Below are 19,456 nucleotides of genomic sequence, written 5' to 3' on the forward strand. Positions count from 1 at the left end.
GGGCGTGGCCTGGCAGGCTGTACCTCCCTCCCCTTCACGGGGCGTGGCCTGGCTGGCGGTACCTCCCTCCCCCTCACAGGGGGCGGGGGATGGTCTGGCAGAGTCTACCTCTTTCCTCCTTCCTTGATCTATGCTTCCTGCCACCATGCTCTGAGCTGTTTCTCCTCTGGATGCCGCCCTGCTTTGGAGCCAGGTAAATATGGACTGAGACCTCTAAAACCTGAACAAAATAGAATTGTGGGTGTCAGGTGGTGTGTCTCCGGGCTGAGAAAGTAACTAAGACCGATATCTCTTTGATCAGTCTTTCTCTGGCCACTCTAACCAAAACTTTCATTTTTTTCCCTCTCCTTTTTTCTTGCCTTAGCCTTTGTCATTGTGTAAGGTATTATAAATTCTGTGATGGTTACGCTGATATCTGTTATCTTGTCTACTATAGTAACAGTCTAGAGAGGGCACAATAAATATCTGTTGTTCAATGTCTTTGGCAATTTTAGTGTTTTTCAAATTACTATGTAAGACCCATCTGTTAAAATAGGCAATAGGAACAATAAAGCCAAAGGATTTCTAGTCCCACACTACCCACATCTAGGAATTCTGATAGAGTGGGAGCCGGGTGACTCCTAGTGCCCGTGTAAGAGAGGTCCACCTGACACATCTGGAGAACCACTGCCCTTAACCTTCACATTTCTTACATGCTACCTCTTACCATATCCATATCAAACAAGTAGTGGGCCAAATCTGGGCTATCGTTTATTCTTGTAAATAAAGTTTTACTGGAACACAACCATACACATTAACATATGTGGTGTCTATGTTTAAATTTATGCTACAATAAAATAGCTGCATAGTTGTGACAGAGACTATGTAGCTCTCAAACTCTAAAGTATTTGCTATTGGGATCTTTTCAGAAAGTTTTTCATGCCCTGACATAGAACGTGAAGTAAATGAGTCCTAAACGCTACTTAGAGATAAGTGGGTTTCCCTAAAGCTGAGGGCTTCCTGAATGTATTCTTAAGACAAATCTAGCCCACCTCTATGACCAGGAAATTAATGACATTTAACACCCCGTTACCTATAATTCTCCAAAGAATGTTGAACACTTTGGCTTCTGTAAGGAACAATGAATAAAAACTAAAATTATGTTATAAATAGCTTTGGCATACTTGCAGTTTGCTTTTTTTTTTTGAGTAGGAGACTTTGATAAAAAGCTGAAGTACTATGGGAAGAATGTTTAATAATATGATCTTTCCCAAAGAAAAACTGCAGTTTCAAATTGTCTGAAAAAGAGCCCTGCTCCTCCCGCAGATGCGGCTGGGAACTGGTCCTGCGGCTTCCCGTGCACACTTGGATGCCTCTGGTGGCAGAGTAGCACGAAAGGGAAGGGGCCACCAAAGCCTGACCAGGGAGCCAGGCTAGCTTTTTCCGGAGTGCCCTCTGGGGCCAACACAGAGCAAGCAGCAGTCTGATTCCCAGCAGCAGAGTGCCAAGTTCTGCTCCGCTGGGACCAGGAGACCCCGCACCTTCGGCCCCGGCCCTGCGTGTTCTCAGCGCCTTCTCTCATTGCTCTGGGGCTTTCGCTGTGGGAACTGCAAGTTTTAAAAAGCTTATTTAGTTATTCAAGCTGAGAAGTTTTAATTTGTTCTAATAGTTAAGGCCAGAAAAACTATTACCACAACTGCAGGATAGCATTATCAAAGCCAGCAGCTGCCAGGCACCTTTATTTTTTTTAGTTGCTTTTATCTTTATACTAAGGAAAGACTTGTTTTATTTTCAACATTTAGAATCCCCTTTCTTTAAAGATTCAGAATTACATTTCTAAGAAAATTAAACTTAGCTTTTATTGCTTATTCTTAAGTAAGAAACTTTTCCTGACTACACTATCCAAAGCGGTGTAATGCTGAGAAATACCATTTCTAATATCTGAAATTTACAGCTACACATACAGATAATGCACGCTAACTGCTTGAGACTTTCAGCACACTACTCGTTCAAATGAAGAAAGGGTACAACACCTAATCTTTTGGCCCACTATCCAAGATGTCAGGTGACAGCTGTCACTCCAGGCGAGGGGAAAAGGGGTTTCTCTGGTTTAGAGAATTTCCAAAGACTGATTTCTGTGACAGCCTTGGTCATCAAAGACAGCAGGAAGGCCAAGCTTTGGAAAAGCAGACAGTGCCACCACCAATAATAGAGGGCAACTGAGGAAGCTTGTAGACTATTAAACCATGTGTGCAAATTTTAGGGTAAAACGGGCGCTGTTGATAATGAAATGGCTGACTTAATGAAGCCTGTGTAGGAGCTGAATTGTGATGCAAAGGTGTGCTTCCCACATAGGATTTATTTCTGGAAAAAGAAAGTATATTCTAGAAGCATTTATCCTGGAGCTTGTAAAAACACTTATTCTTGCTTTTCAGTTTCAAGTGTTACCTTAAGTATTTTTCGGTTCAGTTTGCTTCTGTGCCTCTTACGGTACCAACCCCGCTGCATCCCTGCGGGCTGCGCTTTGGTCCTGCTGCTTTACGGCTGTCACTCACACTGCGGCTTTCTAGTCAACAGCAAGCAACAGCGTGGAGAACAAGGCAAAATTTTTCCTGTTTTTCCTTCTGTTTGTATGCATTATTACTGTGGCAAAGCATTAGGTCAGCTCACTACAGGGCAGCCTTACTAAAAATAGAGCCTTCGCAAGTGGATCCCGAGCAGCGGAGCTACCCTCCGCGGCCGCCGGGGGGCAGAGCGGCCCCAGCGCGCTTCAAGCCGGACCCCTTCTCCAGCCGTATCAGCGGTCTGATCTATTTAGATTTTAAAATATGGGTGACAGCCTCGGTCTGACACTAAATTACTCAGTGTAGTTTCTCTTCAACAAGTATTTCTAATCCTATTCACGTCAAAGCCTTAAATATACAATCCAATACCAGCATAATATTCGTTTTCAACAGATTCAGGTAAGAAAACTAAAGGTCTAGTGAATAAAATATAGTAAATATATCAAGATAAAAATAAAAACAAAATACAAGAAATGGTAAAAGATAAATATCTTTAGACTTTTATAATTTAGACATTTATCAGTTTAATCTCTTATTATTTATAGACTCAAATATACCATCCATTTTAGCGGCTATGAAAAGATTACCTTGCTTTTATATGAAAGACATGGACATGTCCAGGTTTTGTTTGCTTGCTCTTCGAGACCGGGCTCACCGTGTGGTCCAGGCTGGCCTTGAACTCACAGCCACCCACCGCCTCAGCCCCTGAGAGCTGGGGTTCGAGCCCGAGCCAGCGGCCAGCTAATGTGTTTAGTTTGTAATGATTATTAGCAAGCTATCCTTCGCGTCTTGAAAGCTCTCTGTGGGAAAGGGCAAGAGCAGAAAACACTAATCCTACTCATGAGTATTTGGGTAGAATACGACATAAATATCGGTTCAGTGTTCTATAAGCTCTAACCAGTTCACGAGAGGAGCCTGTTACTCGTCGGTAAACTCCTGCTTTACAAGCAGGCTGAAGCAGAGGCCCAGCCAGGGCTGCTCCGGAACCTGCGCCTCTGGCTTCCTCAAGCCATCTCCCCCAGGCAGCCTCGGGAACCACGCACCCGGAGGCCTCGCCTGCCTCAGCTCTGCTGACCTCCGTGCAGGCTGCGCGCCCTGCCCTGGCTGGGGCGTTAGCGGGTGTGACCTCAGAGTGGTGCTGCTCACGAGGTCCCAGGCCAGGGCCACTCTCAGAGGCCAGGACAGCGCGGGAGCCCAAGAGCTTCGTGTTGGGCCTGGACTCTAATTACTGCTGCTCCTCCCACTCACAGAAGCAGCTGCAGCCTGCGTTTCGGACGGGGTCACGAGAAAGCGCCATCCAGGCCCCGAGAAAGCTGGGGCTGCCATCACTGATGGCATCGCTGTGAGGCCCACAGAGAACACCAAAGTGTCTCTTTCCTGGAAGTCTGGTTGTGCTGGTCAGTGCTGCAGAGGGCAGTGCTTGGGAGCCTGGACAGGCAGACCCTGGCCACATGGGAGAGCGAGTTAGGGGGCTCCCGCCTCTGGACAAAGGGCAAAGCTTCGAGCGTCAAGTTCACGGGTATCCACTCATTTCATCTCCGGTGTCTCCAGAGTGCTCCTTGATTTCTCCATTTTCTCTTGTAAGTTCAATTGAATTACTAAGCAAGGCTCAGCAAACCTGACAAGGTGCTCTTCCCCTCTAGCAGTACTGGGCTCCTGTAATGTCCGGGTCTCTGCTGCGGATTCCAGGGTTCTGTTCCCCTCACTTGGCTGTTAAATGGTCGTGTTTCCGCAGCTCCGTGGTCCTCTTAACCTCTCCATCGTGTTCTTGCTCCTTCTGTGATGATGCGCCTGCTATTTTCATCTTTAGATCTCTGTCCGAGCTTCAAGCTTGCACAGTCAGCCTGATGCGGGCCTCGCGGAGACCTAACCCACCGCCTCCAACCTCTTTGGCATTTTGTGGTCTCCATCTTAGAAAGCCCCCTCTGCTCAGATCAGACTCCTAAACCAGGATACTATCCCTGAGTTTTCCCTTCGCAATCCCCGCACTGACTTCTCTGTCTACTCGACCATCTCTCCATACCCACTGCCTCTCTTACTGAAGCCAGCGCTGAACTCTGCCGGGATCACTAGACCCAGGAATCTGCCAGCGGCCAGCTAATGTGTTTAGTTTGTAATGATTATTAGCCTGCACGCTGCCGCTCAAGCCTGCACGAGCGGCCTGGCGCTCCCCCGCCCCCCTCAGAAGTTCCTGACGCCCTAGGACAAAGTTGGGGCTTTCAGCACCCCACAGTCCACAAGGTCCGATTCTCCACTCATCACGGCTCCTTCCGACAGCTTGAGGAGCCCCAGCGGGCCTGGAGTCTTTGGTTTTCTCTGGGTTTCCGAGACTTACTTTCCTTCCTCCCAGAACGCTCTCCACTTCCTTGGCCTGCCCACAGGTCCCTTTCGGACACCACCTGGACATCACTCCGCGCCTGGACAGCTCTTTCCCGCGTCTGCGGCTCTCCGGACCGGACTTGTGACCGCCTCTGCTCCAAGCAGTGACCTTCCCACCTCGCACCCCGTCCAGAATTCCCGCCCGGGAAGTGCCTTTCTCTTCCCTCGCTGCCGGTGCGCAGGCCGCGGAGGGCAGGGCTTCGGTGGACCCCGAAGCCTCCAAGCGCGAACGCGGCACGTGCAGCCCGCCGCCCCGCGGGAACATCTCCGGGCTCCCCGCGCACCGCACCTCGGGCTCTCGCAGGCCGGGAAAGCCTCCTGCACAGGCTGCGTCTTTCCAGCCGCGTGCAGGGCTCCTTCCTCTGCTTGCCAGCGAGGGTAGGAATGGGCCCCCGCGCCCCGCCGTCGGGCGCTGCCACCCCCAGGCCTTCCCTCCTCGGGCACCGCGCTCCTCTGCTTGCTCTGATGAGCCCTCCGCAGCCCGGCATTCCCAGCACAGGCGGGCTGGGTGGCCCTCCGCTCTTGGCCTTCCGCTCTCCGCCCACTGCCCTGGGTAGGGGCGCCCGGGCAAGGCTGCGCTGCCTTTAGATGCCCACACGGTGCCCAGCCCCCAGGGGACTCGCGTTTTTACCACTGTGAAATCACTCAAACAGATTAACTCTGCTTCAGCTGCTCTTGAGAAGAGACGGAAAAAAGTCAGGGAAGGCGAGCAGGGTGCGTGGAACCAGGCGCGGGTGCGGGGACGCGCGGATGCCGCGGCTCGGGACAGCTCAGCATGGAGGCCGGCTTCCCCGCAGCCCGGTCCTCTGCGCGGGAGCTGCGCGGGAGCCCCGCCGGAGCAGAAAAACTCCTAACCCTAACTCATCTCTGGCAAGAGAGCACTCAGGATAAAATCACGAATAACAATCAACTATGACCTTTAAAAGGCAAGGTCCGAATAAGTGCTTCTCTGGCAAGCGCAAGGACCTGAGTTCAATCCCTGGTTCCGCCAAAATAAATAAATACATAAATAAAAATAAATAAATAAATAAATAGGCAAGGTCCATGCATGGTCCAGGCCTAAACTTCCTGAATGTAAATTCCGGCCCCGTTGCTTCTGCTTCTGTGAGGCTCGGCGACCTGCGGGCTTCTCCTCCCGCAGTGGGAACCAGGTAATGGGCACCTCGCGCCTAGGGCTGCTGTGGGCAGAAAGCGCTTAAATACAGAAAGTATTTAGGGCAAGGCACGCTCGCAGAAGCAGCCATTGTGAGCTGTGATTAGCGTTATCTTAAATGGTGTCTGTTTAATTAATAATCAACATTATAATCTGCTCTTAGATTATAAGAAAGGACCCCTGAGACAGACTGTGAGCTTTAAGAAGACTCTTAAATATTCTAAACTACTTGAGTATTAATATAGGAACAGCTGAACAAATAAGCCTGTCCTGAAAGACCACAGTTGGTGCTAGGTTCCAATTAAGACCTTTTAATTCCAATGATGCACTTTGCAAAATTACTTATAATTTTATTTCTCCATTTTCACATTTATAAGTACCCTACAATTAGGGTATGGGTTAACCAACAAATGATTATCAAGGACTCTGAAAATCTAAAAACTGAAGGAACAAATTATCTTATAAGAACCTAATTTATTAATAATATAGCATGTTATGCTAATTCTTATAATGCTTTCTAACTCTAGTCCTTAACTTCTAAATTCTTAATTTTTCCAAAGAACATTATAAAATTATGTATAAATTTCAGAATCTGGTTGGTTGAGTTAGAGTACGGTCAGATTTAATATGTGAATAAAATTACAAAGTTATATCTTATAATCCTAAAACCATTATCATCATTGCTAAAAAGGCAGCCACTTGAAATTTTGAAATATTAGTGTATCTATTTGACAATCTGATCTTAAAATGCTATGTAATGATATTCATTAAATTCCAGCTTAGCAGGCACAAAGATGATTCTCAAAAGTTCTGATGCAGCCTGTAATTCTTGACAAATGAGGAGAGCTGACTCCGCTAGAGTGCAAGCGTGGCCAACCTCAGGTACGTCTGCTCTGGGAAACAGAGGAAGCGTGGAGGGGTAAGAGCCCGTGTGTCCCGGAACATTGCTTCAGCTTCCTTTCCCACGAATATTTACCACAGTTACCAGGCTAATTTCCATTTCAACTCCTTTACTTTTTAAATATGATGAATGATGAGGTGGCTTAATTAATAAAAAGCACCTACTTAGAACAAGCTAAGCTAAGCAAAGCACAGGGACCACAGTTCAATCCCCCAGCACCACATGCCAGCCCACCCCGCCCCCTGGTGGGCTGAGCTGGCCACACACAGACACTAAATAAATAAATAAATAAATATTTAAAAAAAAAGAAGGAAACATAGGATGGAAGGGCAGCACAGCAGCGCACCCTCACTGCCTGGAGCTAGCTGCACAGCTCTGCCTTCAGCTATGAGCTGCCAGGACCCACCCTGCCCCACCCCCTCTCCCCTCCTGCCCTCTGCCCTCCCCACCCCCAAACCAACAGAGGCCCCTTCAGTACCTGGAAGAAGCCTGGTGGCACAGGGCCTACTGGCATGCCATCTCCCGGGGGGATGTTGCCCAGCACAGGGCTGGGTGCTGCTGCTGCGCTCTGTGAAGAATAAAAGAGAAACAGACTTGGTCATTGCAGAGTGGCACCATGGGAGCTGCAGGAGGTAGGCACTGTTCACCAGAAGCATGTAGGGAGGGGACAGAGGGGTGGCGATGTCCAGTATGGCTGGACAGGCTTTATCAGCTGTGAGAAATCAGAGGACCTTCCCGAGACAGGATACTTGAAGGATAGGAATGTGGCAAAATGACAAAGGTGGGGTGCCTGGTTTACTAGGTTCAGGCCCTGGCATCTGAAAAGGCAGGTTCAATCCTGAATGGGTCAGTGTCTTGGTAAGAAGTTTGAAGGTGGTGATTGTGGCAGTTGGGAAAAAAGTAAAACTCATTTTAGGTTATGCTCTTCTGTTATCAACAAGGCTACTGCCTCTCCACCTACAGAGGGCAACGCGTCATGCACTTTCTCTGCTACTACAACATGGAGCCAAAATGCAGCTATCGGCTGACAAAGATCAAATTGTAAGCACGAGATTGGAGAAGAGAAAATATCAGGCTTGGAGACGTTAGCTTGATACAAATTATGGAAACAGCAGATTAGACAACTCCAAGTCTCCTGTACTTATGCTTGACTGCACAGAATCCCAGCATCTCATGAAAGAGGAGCATGAAAACTTTTGGCTTAGGTTCTTTGTACCCAAATCAAGGTCACTGACTCAGTAATGAAATGCAGTAGTCACGTCTGCGAGTGCCCTACCGATATGGCCTTCCTCCCTCAGCCTGCTTAGGCACAGTAAAACACTGGGGCTCCATAAGAGATGAGGGAAGAGCAACCCTACGCGCAGTCATTATGGAACACAGCGGGGAGGGTCCTTAAGAACCAAAATGAGAACTACTGTGTAATCCAGCAACCCCTCCACTGTACCCAAAGGCAAAGGAGTCGGTATGCGGGAGCGACCTCTACATGCATGTATCCTGCAGCCCTGTTCATTAGAGCCCAGGTGTGCGGGTAGCCTGCACAGCCACTGGTGGGTGAACAGAGAAAGAAGATGCAGTCATGTACACGGTGGAGTGCTGTTGGGCAGAAGAAAGATGAAAGCCCATTACGACCGGCAGCATGGGTTAGCCTGGGGACATTAAGTAAGGAAAGCCAGGTGTACACAGGGACCTTGTGTGATCTGACTCATCTGTGAAATCTAAGGTCAACCCCAAAGATGTTGAGAGAATGTGGCTACCAAGGCTGCCTCTAGGAAGCAGACAGGTTGACCAGAGAGTGCAACATGCTAGAACATTCTAGTCAGAGATGAGGAACAGGGTCTGGTGTGTTGCTGCACGGTAGGGTGGAATGCAGTTAAGAACAATACATTACATATTTCAAAGTAATGAGAGGATTTTAACTGTTTTTGCCACAAGGAAGAAGAACTGTACCAAAGACAGGTCAGTTTGACTTTAGCAGTTCAGCTATTAAAAGAACTCTAAAAAGGCCTTCATCCAGTGTACGCCGACAGTCTGTACCCGCATGTACCTGCACCTTCAGGCAGTGACGGGCTGTTAGAAAAGCTAAGCTCTCACATGGGTGCCACAAGAGCTGTGTGCCTGTTTGGCAACACACCATTCACTTTTGCATCAACTATATCAGGTAGCCAAAATGTAACTCAGCTGGCAAAGACCAAGAGGCAAGTGTGAGATCAAAGAAGAGAAAAAAATCACGCTTCAATAAATTAGTATGAAACAAATCATGAAAAACACAAGATTAGAAAATTTGAAGTGTACTGCATTTACAAATGCACAGAGCCTTGGCATCTCATGAAAGAGCAGTGTGAAAAATTCTGGTTTATGTCCTTTATAACCATGTTGTACATATATTTATACCAAATCTTCTTTTCCTAGTATGCAAATTGATACAAAACTAGGCATGTTTGTTCTGAAGCCCTTGCAGTTCTTAATAACTAAGACTAAAGATTTTAGTCTCTCCCAAAGCATAACTTCACATTTGGTTATCTGGCCGGGCTGCTAGTACACTGGTAATCCCAGCACTCAGAAGGCTGAGGCAGGAGGACCGTTGTGAGATTGAGACAAACCTGGGCGACAAAATGAGCTAAAGACCAGCCTGAACTGCATAGCAAGACTCTGTCTCAAAAAGTCATAGATAAATAAGTAAAAATAAATAAATGTGGTTATCTGAAATGTTGCTTACCTACAAATGCCAAAATTTTAAACCTTTGACAAAATATGTGAATATAAATCAGAAATTTTTTTAGGCTGAAGGTGAGACCTTAACGTATGGTCCTATGTCAGGCAAGCCAGGCAGCTAACAAATACATACCACCTGGTAGTAATCTATTCTGTTCTGTAGAGCAGCATTTATGTTCTCAAAATAAGAGACAAACTGCTTTTTTTCACTTTAACTAGACTTGTGCAAAATTTTAACACACATTATTAGCATAAGGCAGGAAATTATAACCAAACACTTTTAGTTTAAATATGTATGATTACAGCTAGATCTAGGAAGTGAGATTTGACTGCACACTTACGGCTGCCAAGCACTGCCATGTGGAAGGCGCGCGCGACACCAAAAGCTGGACAGTAGTGTCATCATTATTCTAACTCAGTGTGGAATAGAAAGTTGTTCTGCCATAAAAAGATGCATAAAAGAGACAAATCTGGGATCTCATTGGCCTGTTTTCATAGAATCATACACTATGACACTCTGCATATTTGCAGAGTAACACTATTCATTTGCTTACTACAACTTTAGTATAGATCAAAAGTACTTCTCCAGCACTTCTAATTGCCTAAAAAGTGTATTAAAAAAGTATGACCAAAATTGGGAGTGGGGCAGGTCCACCTGCATCTAAGCCAAAATTCAGCAGGTAAAGATATTGGTAAAGAAACAGGTAAAATTCAGAGTTAAACATCTGGCTAATTGCTTTTTTTTTTTTTTTTTGCAAATTACATTGTTTAAAGGGATGTAGTGTTTTACTTTCCTGCTATTTAAAACAAATGAAATGTTTTAAATTTGATTCGAATGAAGATTTTAAGCAAACTAAATCTTTACCTTTTGCCTGTTTATATTATACTCTAAAGATTATTTTAATGAATTTAATCAAAATCCTCACTTTCTTTTTTCTGTATAGTCAAGGACCCTTTGAAAGTCTCCAATATCACAGTTAACAGGAAAAAACCTCTACCCTCCTAAGGAGAATATTCTAGTAAGAGGAGAATGACAAAAGTAACCAAATCTACTTATCCATGATTGGAGGAGAGGGAAAAGCAAGCAGGGAATAGAGGATTCCCAGTAAAGAGAACGAAGATCACATTTCACTTAGGAATGGCCAAACTAAAGAAATGGCGGCTCAGAGCATCTTGGTTACTTTTCTCATTGCTGGGACTTCATACCCAGTGCCCAAGTTGAAAGCAGGAAAGCTTGCTTTCAGCTCCATTTGCAGGCGTCTCAGGCCCTAGCTGGCTGGCTGGCTCCAGGCAGGGAGGTGTGGCTGAGGGAGGTGGAGGACCAACAGTCCATGGCTGGAAGGCAGGAGGCAGCAAGCAGCAGCAGCAGCAAGCATCCCCCTCTCTCTGTCCCTTGTTCCTTATCCAGGCTCACCAGCCCTAGGGCGGGAAGCACACACACGGGGATGGTTAGCCCTAATCCCAGCATCACATCATGAACCAATCCCAGTACCACAGTTCTGAACCTATCATCACACATGCATGATCCAGGCACCTCTAAGAGCCCACCTACAACTGCTGAAGCTCTGGCGGACATTTATAGATAAGCCATAACACAAGGTAGAGTGGCTACTGATTTATTGTTATTATTATGTTTATTGAGAGAGGGTCTTGCTATGTAGTTTAGTTTGGTCTTGAATTTGCTATGTAGTCCAGGCTGGCCTCATCTTGCTTGCCGGGAGCCTGGGATTATAGGTGTGAGCCACCACGCCCAGCTACTGATTGAAGTGTTCATCTTTCTCTATTATTGGGTCTCCTCCATGCATTTCAAGATGCATCAAATTCTTACATTTCATTTATTTCCTAACAGATTTATAATAATTTTATAAAGATTTTTTTTAATATTCATAATTTGGGCAAAACTGTCTTGAAAGCCAGGTGTTTGATGACCTTTCTGTAGCCCGGTGAGCCAGTTATCTGAGGAGACTGCACATTCTGTCCTTGGTGAAGGAGCCTGAGGTAGGCAGACCTCCGCAGCTGGCTAGTGCACACAGGGGAAAGCACTGGTCCACGTCACTGCAGCCAAGCTGCTTCGGGACTTAGTTTGAGCTCAACTATCTATCTGTCCTGCCAGGGTCATCCGCCAGGCCCTGTGGCTGCTGTCCCGAATGACAGCCTGCAGCACTGCCCCAAAGACGAGGTGATCACTCGGCCTGTCTCACCAAGGTCTGGCAGGGGCAGGATGTGAGTTCCCGAAGTGCTTGCCTTGCTAACTCTGAAAGCAGCCATGGAACAAGATCTGCTCTGAAGCTGTGGGCAGAATGGATCTGCTCTCGGGGTGGGGCCTCCGCGGCCGCCGGGGAGCCCTGCACTTCCTGGGTGTCCCTGCTGGAATTCTCTGAAGCTGGGCTCTAGCTTTCTTCCAAACATGAGACAACTTTATCCATGAGCTAAGGAGCAGAGAAAGTGGTCGGCCCTGATCACAGCACATGCCGTTAGATGGTGCAGCAGCTAACTCACAACAGTTAATTGTATTAAAACTTACTACAAAGCATTAGTTTCACTGGATTTATATGAATTCCCATCAGAGCACCATGGAAAATCCTTTATTATGTAATACTTTCATGATTATTTAGGGTTGCCTTTTCATTATAGCTCTCTTTTCAAAGAAAAACATAAATAATATGGCTTTAAATGTTTCTTCTGAGTGAATATATGACTTTACGACAGATGGAAATATATTATCATTAAAAGTGCTTTGTCTCGTCTACTGGATTAATTTGTATGCTTTAGTGTATTTTCAGACATGCATTTTCTAGTACACATTTTCTTAAATAATCTGCTTTGTTACCTAACCTTGGTAGGCAGAAAAAGTTACCTAAACCTCTATCTATATAGATATGTCAGGCTGAGGGTGTAGCTCAGTGGTACAGGGTCTGCCTAGCAAGTGCAAGGTCCTGAGTTTGATTCTTAGCATCAATAAAAAGTGCAACAGGAATAAAGTATTGAACATCTGCTTAAAAATAAAATCAGGAAGCTATTTATCATTAAATATAGTTAGTGCTGATGAACAGGAGTTTGATTAATTAAGAATGCTGGAAACCAGTCATCTGATTGTACAGTAGAGAATCAAGTTATACATTTACACTTGGTTGAATAAAAAAAGTTCCTAAGTATATTTAAAATCTGTGAGCAATAATGGTCAAACTGAAATGAAGATAGAATTATTAGAAAGTGTAGAGGGGGTGAGCAGGTGGGGGATTATGGGTTGTCCTTATGAAGCTGTTGGTGCTGGTTTTAAGCTGTTAATTGAAATGAACTGCTTCCCAATTTAGGTGTTGCCAAGGTGACAGAACTAAAAGAGGTTCCCTAGGGGTGATGGGCCACAAGGCCTCCCTCATGCAGGTATGGGACTGTGAGAAAAGGCCCTGAAGCAGGGCTTCACCCACCTGGCTTGGGCTTTCACACTGTGAGGGTGAGGCAGGAGGCCCCGTGCCAAGGTGGGTGTGGAGGCCTCGCCTGTGGTCCCAGCACTCTGGGAAGCTGAGGCAGGAGGCTCACAAGCGTACACCCAGCCTCGGCAGTTTAGTGACTAGGTACAATTTGTGTCAAGATAGAACATTTCGGGGGCTGGGGAGATGGCTCAGTAGAATAATCGCTTGCCTGGCAGGAGTACGGGCCTGAGTTCAATCCCCCGTTCTGCCAAGCGGCTGCTGTCACAGTAATTCTCACGCAAACAACTCAAATATTTTGCTATGAGGTGAAGACATTATCACGGCAAGAAATCTTCCCATCCCTACTACTGGATGAAGTTTTCTGAAACATCAGGAATAGGAGAAGGTTTCTCCCACCTTTCAGCTGAGTGCAGTTCTGGGATCCCCTTGGGAAGCCCGATACGGGCCGCCGAATACTGCCAGCGTCCTCGCTGTGGGTCAGGATGTCTGCTCATCCTGGCTGGGCCTTCCAGTAGGTACCGAGTCACGTTTGCCACTACGCTGCCTGGCATTTATACATCTACAGTCTCCGCCAGACAGGTCTAGAATGTTCTTGGCTGTTGTATATTTTTCAAACATGAGCATCAAGATTATTCTGTCTTTGCAAAATGAACTGATGGCGAATTGTCTTTTATAATGTTCTGAAGAAATTCATATAGTATGGTGTTTACTCACTGCAAGTTAAAAAGTGCGCAGGTATAAAACTGTCTCAATACAGAGACAATGTGGGGGAGAATTATGGTCATTATTCTTTTTTAATTTTCCACTCTCATTTGCTTCAATTTTATTCTTCTAAATTTTCCCCGAACACTTCATTTCCCTGAGAAAGTACGCTGCGTCCGCGTGCACCCCACTCGGGCGCCCTTCACAGAGGTCCTCCGCGGAACAACCCTGCCTGCTGGTGGCTTTGCAGCTGCTCCACGCAACCCTCTCGGAGGGTGAGGCAGCGCCCTAGGCCTGGCGCTAGGAGTGGGACGCCGCTTCCCCCCTACGGCCCGCCCCAGGCTGGAACCCAGGTGTCGCAGATGGCATTTCTTCTGTGTGGACACTGGCCCCAGGCCCCAAGGGAAGCCAGCCCCATCTCCGAACGCCCCGTCACTCAGCAGTCATCCTGCCAAGTTCTGGAGGCTGGCCCACTCGCTGAGTTTTCCTCCTTAATGTGGGTTCGCATTTTCACTATTACTTTTGCCATGGCTTGACTTATTAGCTTGCTTCTTATTTCTTCAAGTTTAATTTTTTTTAACAAATACTTTTTGTTTTCCTATATTTAAAAAAAACTTTCACTATTCATTCTTAAACTTCTTAAATAAATTAGTAGCTAATATTTTCTCTCTTCGTGAATTATGAGAAACATAAAATGTAATTTGGGCTCTGAATTTATTTTTTCATCTGCAAGGTCTGATGTTGGTGTTTCCACTTTTTGAAAAATTGTCTAATGAGTATAATTTTGGTTTAGGAGTTACCACAGAAATTGGGAAATAAAATCATGCTGATTAGATGGTTTAGAAAAATGAGAACATCAGAATCCAGTCTTGTAGATGTAACCAAAAATGTTAATTTATAAATGTTTGGAGGTTTCCTTTTTAAATGTACTTTATTTAAAATTTATTTTAAAAATCTTTTATTTGTTCATTTGGTACAGGGTCTCACTACACGACTCGGATTCCGATCCTCCTGTCTTAGCCTCCCTAGAGCTGGACTATAGGCATGCACCGCCGCGCTCAGTTTCCGCAGCACTGTGCTGTTTCTGTGCTGGCCATGATGCGCCCAGGGTTCTGAGGCTGGCGCAGCATGCGGTACCCCGGATCGAACCCAGGTCCTTGTGCTTGCGGGGCAGTTGCTTACACTGCCGAGCTATCTCCCGAGCCCCTAAGCTTACTTTTAATTTTTTAGCTTTGTATTATGACCAATAAGATGTATTGTGCAATTTCTATATTTAGAAATGTGTTGAATAACTTTTCGTGATATAACCCAAGGTCAACTTTATAATTTCTCACAGTACTTAATGATATAGCCACATTCTCTACAGGCGGGCTGACACAGGCCTGTAATCCCGGCTGCTTGGCTGAGGCAGGAGCATTCAGAGCTCAAGGCCAGCCTGGGCAGCTCAGGGAGACCCTGTCTCTAAAAACAGGAAGAGGCCTGGGGATGTAGTTCAGTATAGAGTACCCTGGGTTTGATGCCCAGTCTCACAATTAAATAAAATAAGTGCAATAAAATAATAAAAGAAAATGTCCATATTCATTGGCCCATGTCTCCAATTGCCTCTACTTACGCCCTTTCAACTACATGGAAGGCTCAGTAGCTGATGCCTGCCCACTCCTCCCGTGTTTCTGTCAACATCTGCCTTACATGTTTCAGTTGTTTTGTGCATCGGCATGGGGCTCTCAGAAGCTGTCGCATCTCTGTTGCGCAGTCTATCCCCTGAATGACTTCCTTTCCACGTTTAGCAGTCGCCTCCTCGAATCCATTTTGTCTGAAACAACACTGCATGCTCAGCATGCCTTGTGTGCGTTCATGTTGCATCTATTTATTTTTACACTTTATAAAGCTATATCTTATTAATGACTTTGCTCATTAGCAGGAAAGTCTTCTAATTCACAGCTGAGGATGAAAGACACAGATACCCGGTGTCACTGAAGAAGGAGCCCCAAGACCCTGAGGACCCATGAAAGGCTGCAGGCAGGGACTGAACACGCGGCTGGTTTGCCCCAAGCATCACACCGAAGGGCACAAGGTTGGCTGGACATTTCTACACATGCAGACTGCCTTGTAGGAAAGCCCAGAAGCACAGGCAACAGAGAAAAGCTCCACTCTTACTAAACCGTGGTTTTGGTGATCGTGGAAAACAGCCAGAACTGGTGGCGCACACCTGGAGTCCCAGTGCTCTGGCAGGATGAGCCAGGAAGATCTCAAATTCAAGCCCAGTCTGGGCAGTTTAGCAATTTAGAAAGTCCCTGTCTCAAAATAAATAAGGGCTAGGGGTGTAGCTCAGTGCAAAGGCTGTAGGTGCGATCCCCAGAAAACAGGAAAGCAGTTGAGGAGCAGCCTTTCCAGGGGTTGTGGATTTTCAAAACACCGGTGACACTTCACAGTGAAGAATTCAGGCTCTTTACATTTTGCATTCAGCTTTAATCAGAAAATACAGAGTATAACAAAAAGGGGTAACACAACTTTAAAAAAATACAGGTTGTAACCAAAAGGACTGACACATCTTATTGTGTCAGGGAGATGCTTGGAGAAGCTGATCTCTGGTCAGACCTTAGCACATGGCCCACACTGTAGGCATTAGGCACCTACTCCATGCCCAGGGCTGTTTCAAAATGTACGCATTCATTTTAATGGCCCAAAATTGTGGCATTACACCTCAAAATGATCATTGTGAGTTAGGGAGAAATGTTGACTGACCTATAAAGATGTTCAACAATAAAATGAAACCGAGATGCTTATGATGCTACTCTTAATCCATTCCACTGTGTTTGCGAGTCCCTTGAGAATCACACTTACTAGCGTCCTATGAACACCAGGGGCTGGGGAGCTGTCGGAAAGCAGCAGCCAGTGCGAGGACCACGCTGCCACAACCTGGCCTCCAAGCGACTGCAGCCATGGGGGCCTTGGCAGAACATTCCCAAACCCACATTTATTTATTTATTCATTTTTTTATGTATTTAAAGTACAGGGTCTCACTATGCAGCTCTGACTCAGTGATCCTCCTGTTTCCAGCCTCCCCAGCGCTGGGATTACAGGGGTGTGCCACCACGCCCAGACTCAGTTGCTGGCTCAGTGCACCCTGGGGCAGAGCCGGCACAGCATGCGGGACTTGAGACCAAACCCTGGTCCCTGTGCTTGCCTGAGCAGATGCTTAATCCAGGCCAACCCACATTTAGTACAACAACCTGCAGCAGGATTTCAAAATACCAGTTTATGGAGAAACAAGAAGGGATTAGAAATGTTCATGCTGTACATCCCTTCATAAATTTTAACCATTTCTTCTTCTTGTCATCATATTACTTTTTCTTCTTAACCTCAAGGATGGAAGCTTTTGTCTCTTTTTCAAAAGTATTCAGTGCAAAAAGTCCAGGGCTTCTACTTGGGAGCCCCTCCCGGGGCTGGGCTCCTCTGCTCCCCTCACTCAGCTGCCCGGGCCCCTTCCCTGTATTTTCCTCATGCCTGGCTGGTGCACGGTTTTGCCACCTGTGGCAGGCATTGTTGTTGTTCATCTATGCCGTCTTAGAGGTGGCTGCCGCTGGCCTCTCTGCCACCTGCTAGGGATGCCTGTGGGATCTGATTCCTGAGCCAGAGCTATTTTCTGCCTCAGCTTTTCTGGGAAAGCTCATTCCCTTGGGGACTCTGCTGTCCCAGAGTGGGGCCCAGGGCACAGGCGCCCGGGCTGCACTGTGCAGCCTTCTAAGATGCTCGTCCTGGAGTCTGTCACCTCCAGAGCAGACCACAGTCATGGAGGGCATCCTGCATCAGCGGCAGGAGTCACTGTAAGTTTTCTTTGCATGTTTGATTTTTCTGGGAAGAGGGAAATGACCACATACTCATCTTTTAGAAGCGTCCCATCCCTTATACATCACGAAGAGCTTGTGTACATGGCCTGTTCTCCTCTGAATTATCTTTTTCCTTTTGAAATGTACAAATACTAAACCCACAGATAGAAATTTAAGTCAACAATTGTGAGTTTTTCCCCATAATATGACCATTAGCATAGGTATGAAAGAGTACACAACTAATACAATAAATTTCTAAAGGTTCTTAATTTTTACCTAGATAAATTATTAAACAGGCCTCAGAAGAAATTTCAGTAGTTTTAAAACTAAAAGTCATCAATGATTTCAGTCTACCATATTTTAGGAAGGTTTCATCAGTGAATTATTTTAAAGCTTCAACAACTAATCATTTTTAGTTATTCAGAACATTTTGTATTCCAAAACAATCATTACAGATAAAAGAAGAACTGAAAGATGTTGCGGCTTGCTTAAAAGTGGTACTGACCAGTAGCTTATGAAAGGCAGGAATGAGACCCGACGTAAACCACAATAGGTGCTCACCCTGACTGGAGGCTGGGACCAGGAGCTGAGCCGCGCGCGGGCAGCCGCTTGGCCACGCAGCCTGCCAGTGCCTCTGCCCGGATTCGGAGCCGTGGGCAGGCAGAGCACGGCGAAGCTTCCCTGGACTTTCAATCGCTCGCTCGCTCGCTCGCACGCACGTGGGTCAAAGCACAAGCGCAAAGGGGCGCCAGGCCGCACAGTGTTCTGCTGGCGAGAAACCCAAATGCTTCACCAAAGGTGCTGAGACACCCGGCACCTATAAAGTGTGGTTGCGGAAGCTAAAAACGCAAGACATTCATACAACAGCTGGTTGTCTCTGCTAGTGAGGCAAAGGTGAAGCAGAAAGCTACAAATTTGCTGAAACGCTCCTGGCCAGACTTTCTATCTGACCGTCAGCCCCCACAGCGATGGTCCCCAGCAGGCTAGGTTGGCACACGCCAGGCCTTGTCAGATACACTTTGTCACCTGGGACACAGGACAGCAGCCCTCCAAAAAGCATTACTGCAGTTGTGCTTTAAAACAAACACACCAAATTTCATATTCCAGTGGGGTGCTGCCCCTCACACCATCACACTGGGTTCTTGGGCATTTTTAATCTTATGATGCTATCACTGCTTAAAATACCAAGTACTGCTGGGTATGGTGGCACAGCCCTGTAATCTCAGTACTCGGAGGCTGAGGCAGGAGAATTGTCATGAGTTCAAGATCAGCCCGGGGCTGGTGAGATGGCTCAGTGGTCTAAAGCACCTACTTAGAACAAGCTTAGCAAAGCACAGGGACCGCGGTTCAATCCCCCAGCACCACATGCCAGCCAGCCCCGCCCCCTGGTGGGTTGAGCTGGCCACACACACACACACAAAAAAAATAAATAAATAAAATAAATGAATTAAAAAAAAAATCAGCCCGGGTCTAGCAGTGAGCTCAAGAACAGCTTGAATGACATGGTCAGACCCTGCTCAGAAAGCAAGCAAACCAAACGCCTAAAACTACGCACTTAAAACAGTCTGCCTCAGACACATTGCGGCATTCTCCTGGATATTCTCAAGACAAGAAATCTTTGTCCTTCAAGAATACAGTTGCTATGTGCAAGGAGGTGAACTTCCATTATCACGGTGTTCTGAAATTAGCAGTAAGGTTGGATGAAAGATTTTATTTTATTTTATTTTTGTGGAACGGGGGATTGAACTCAGGCCCTTGCACTTGCCAGGCAAGCGCTTATTCTACTGAGCCAACTCCCCAGC

The 19,456-nt window shown here is 46.4% G+C and overlaps 1 protein-coding gene across 1 annotated transcript in view; it reads right to left on the reverse strand.

Moving 5' to 3' along the window:
* Ssbp2 (single stranded DNA binding protein 2) overlaps positions 1-19,456 on the reverse strand; it is a 182,578-nt gene that overhangs the window by 74,545 nt on the left and 88,577 nt on the right. The window contains exons 4-5 of the mRNA XM_023700977.1: positions 18,216-18,419; positions 7,455-7,544 (exon numbers count right to left, since the gene is read on the reverse strand). Of these exons, the coding sequence (XP_023556745.1) occupies positions 7,455-7,544; positions 18,216-18,419 (294 nt within the window). The remainder of the gene's footprint in view (positions 1-7,454; positions 7,545-18,215; positions 18,420-19,456) is intronic.

This window comes from Octodon degus, unplaced genomic scaffold, assembly GCF_000260255.1.
Source record: "Octodon degus isolate 3935 unplaced genomic scaffold, OctDeg1.0 scaffold00129, whole genome shotgun sequence".
Lineage (NCBI taxonomy): Eukaryota > Metazoa > Chordata > Mammalia > Rodentia > Octodontidae > Octodon > Octodon degus.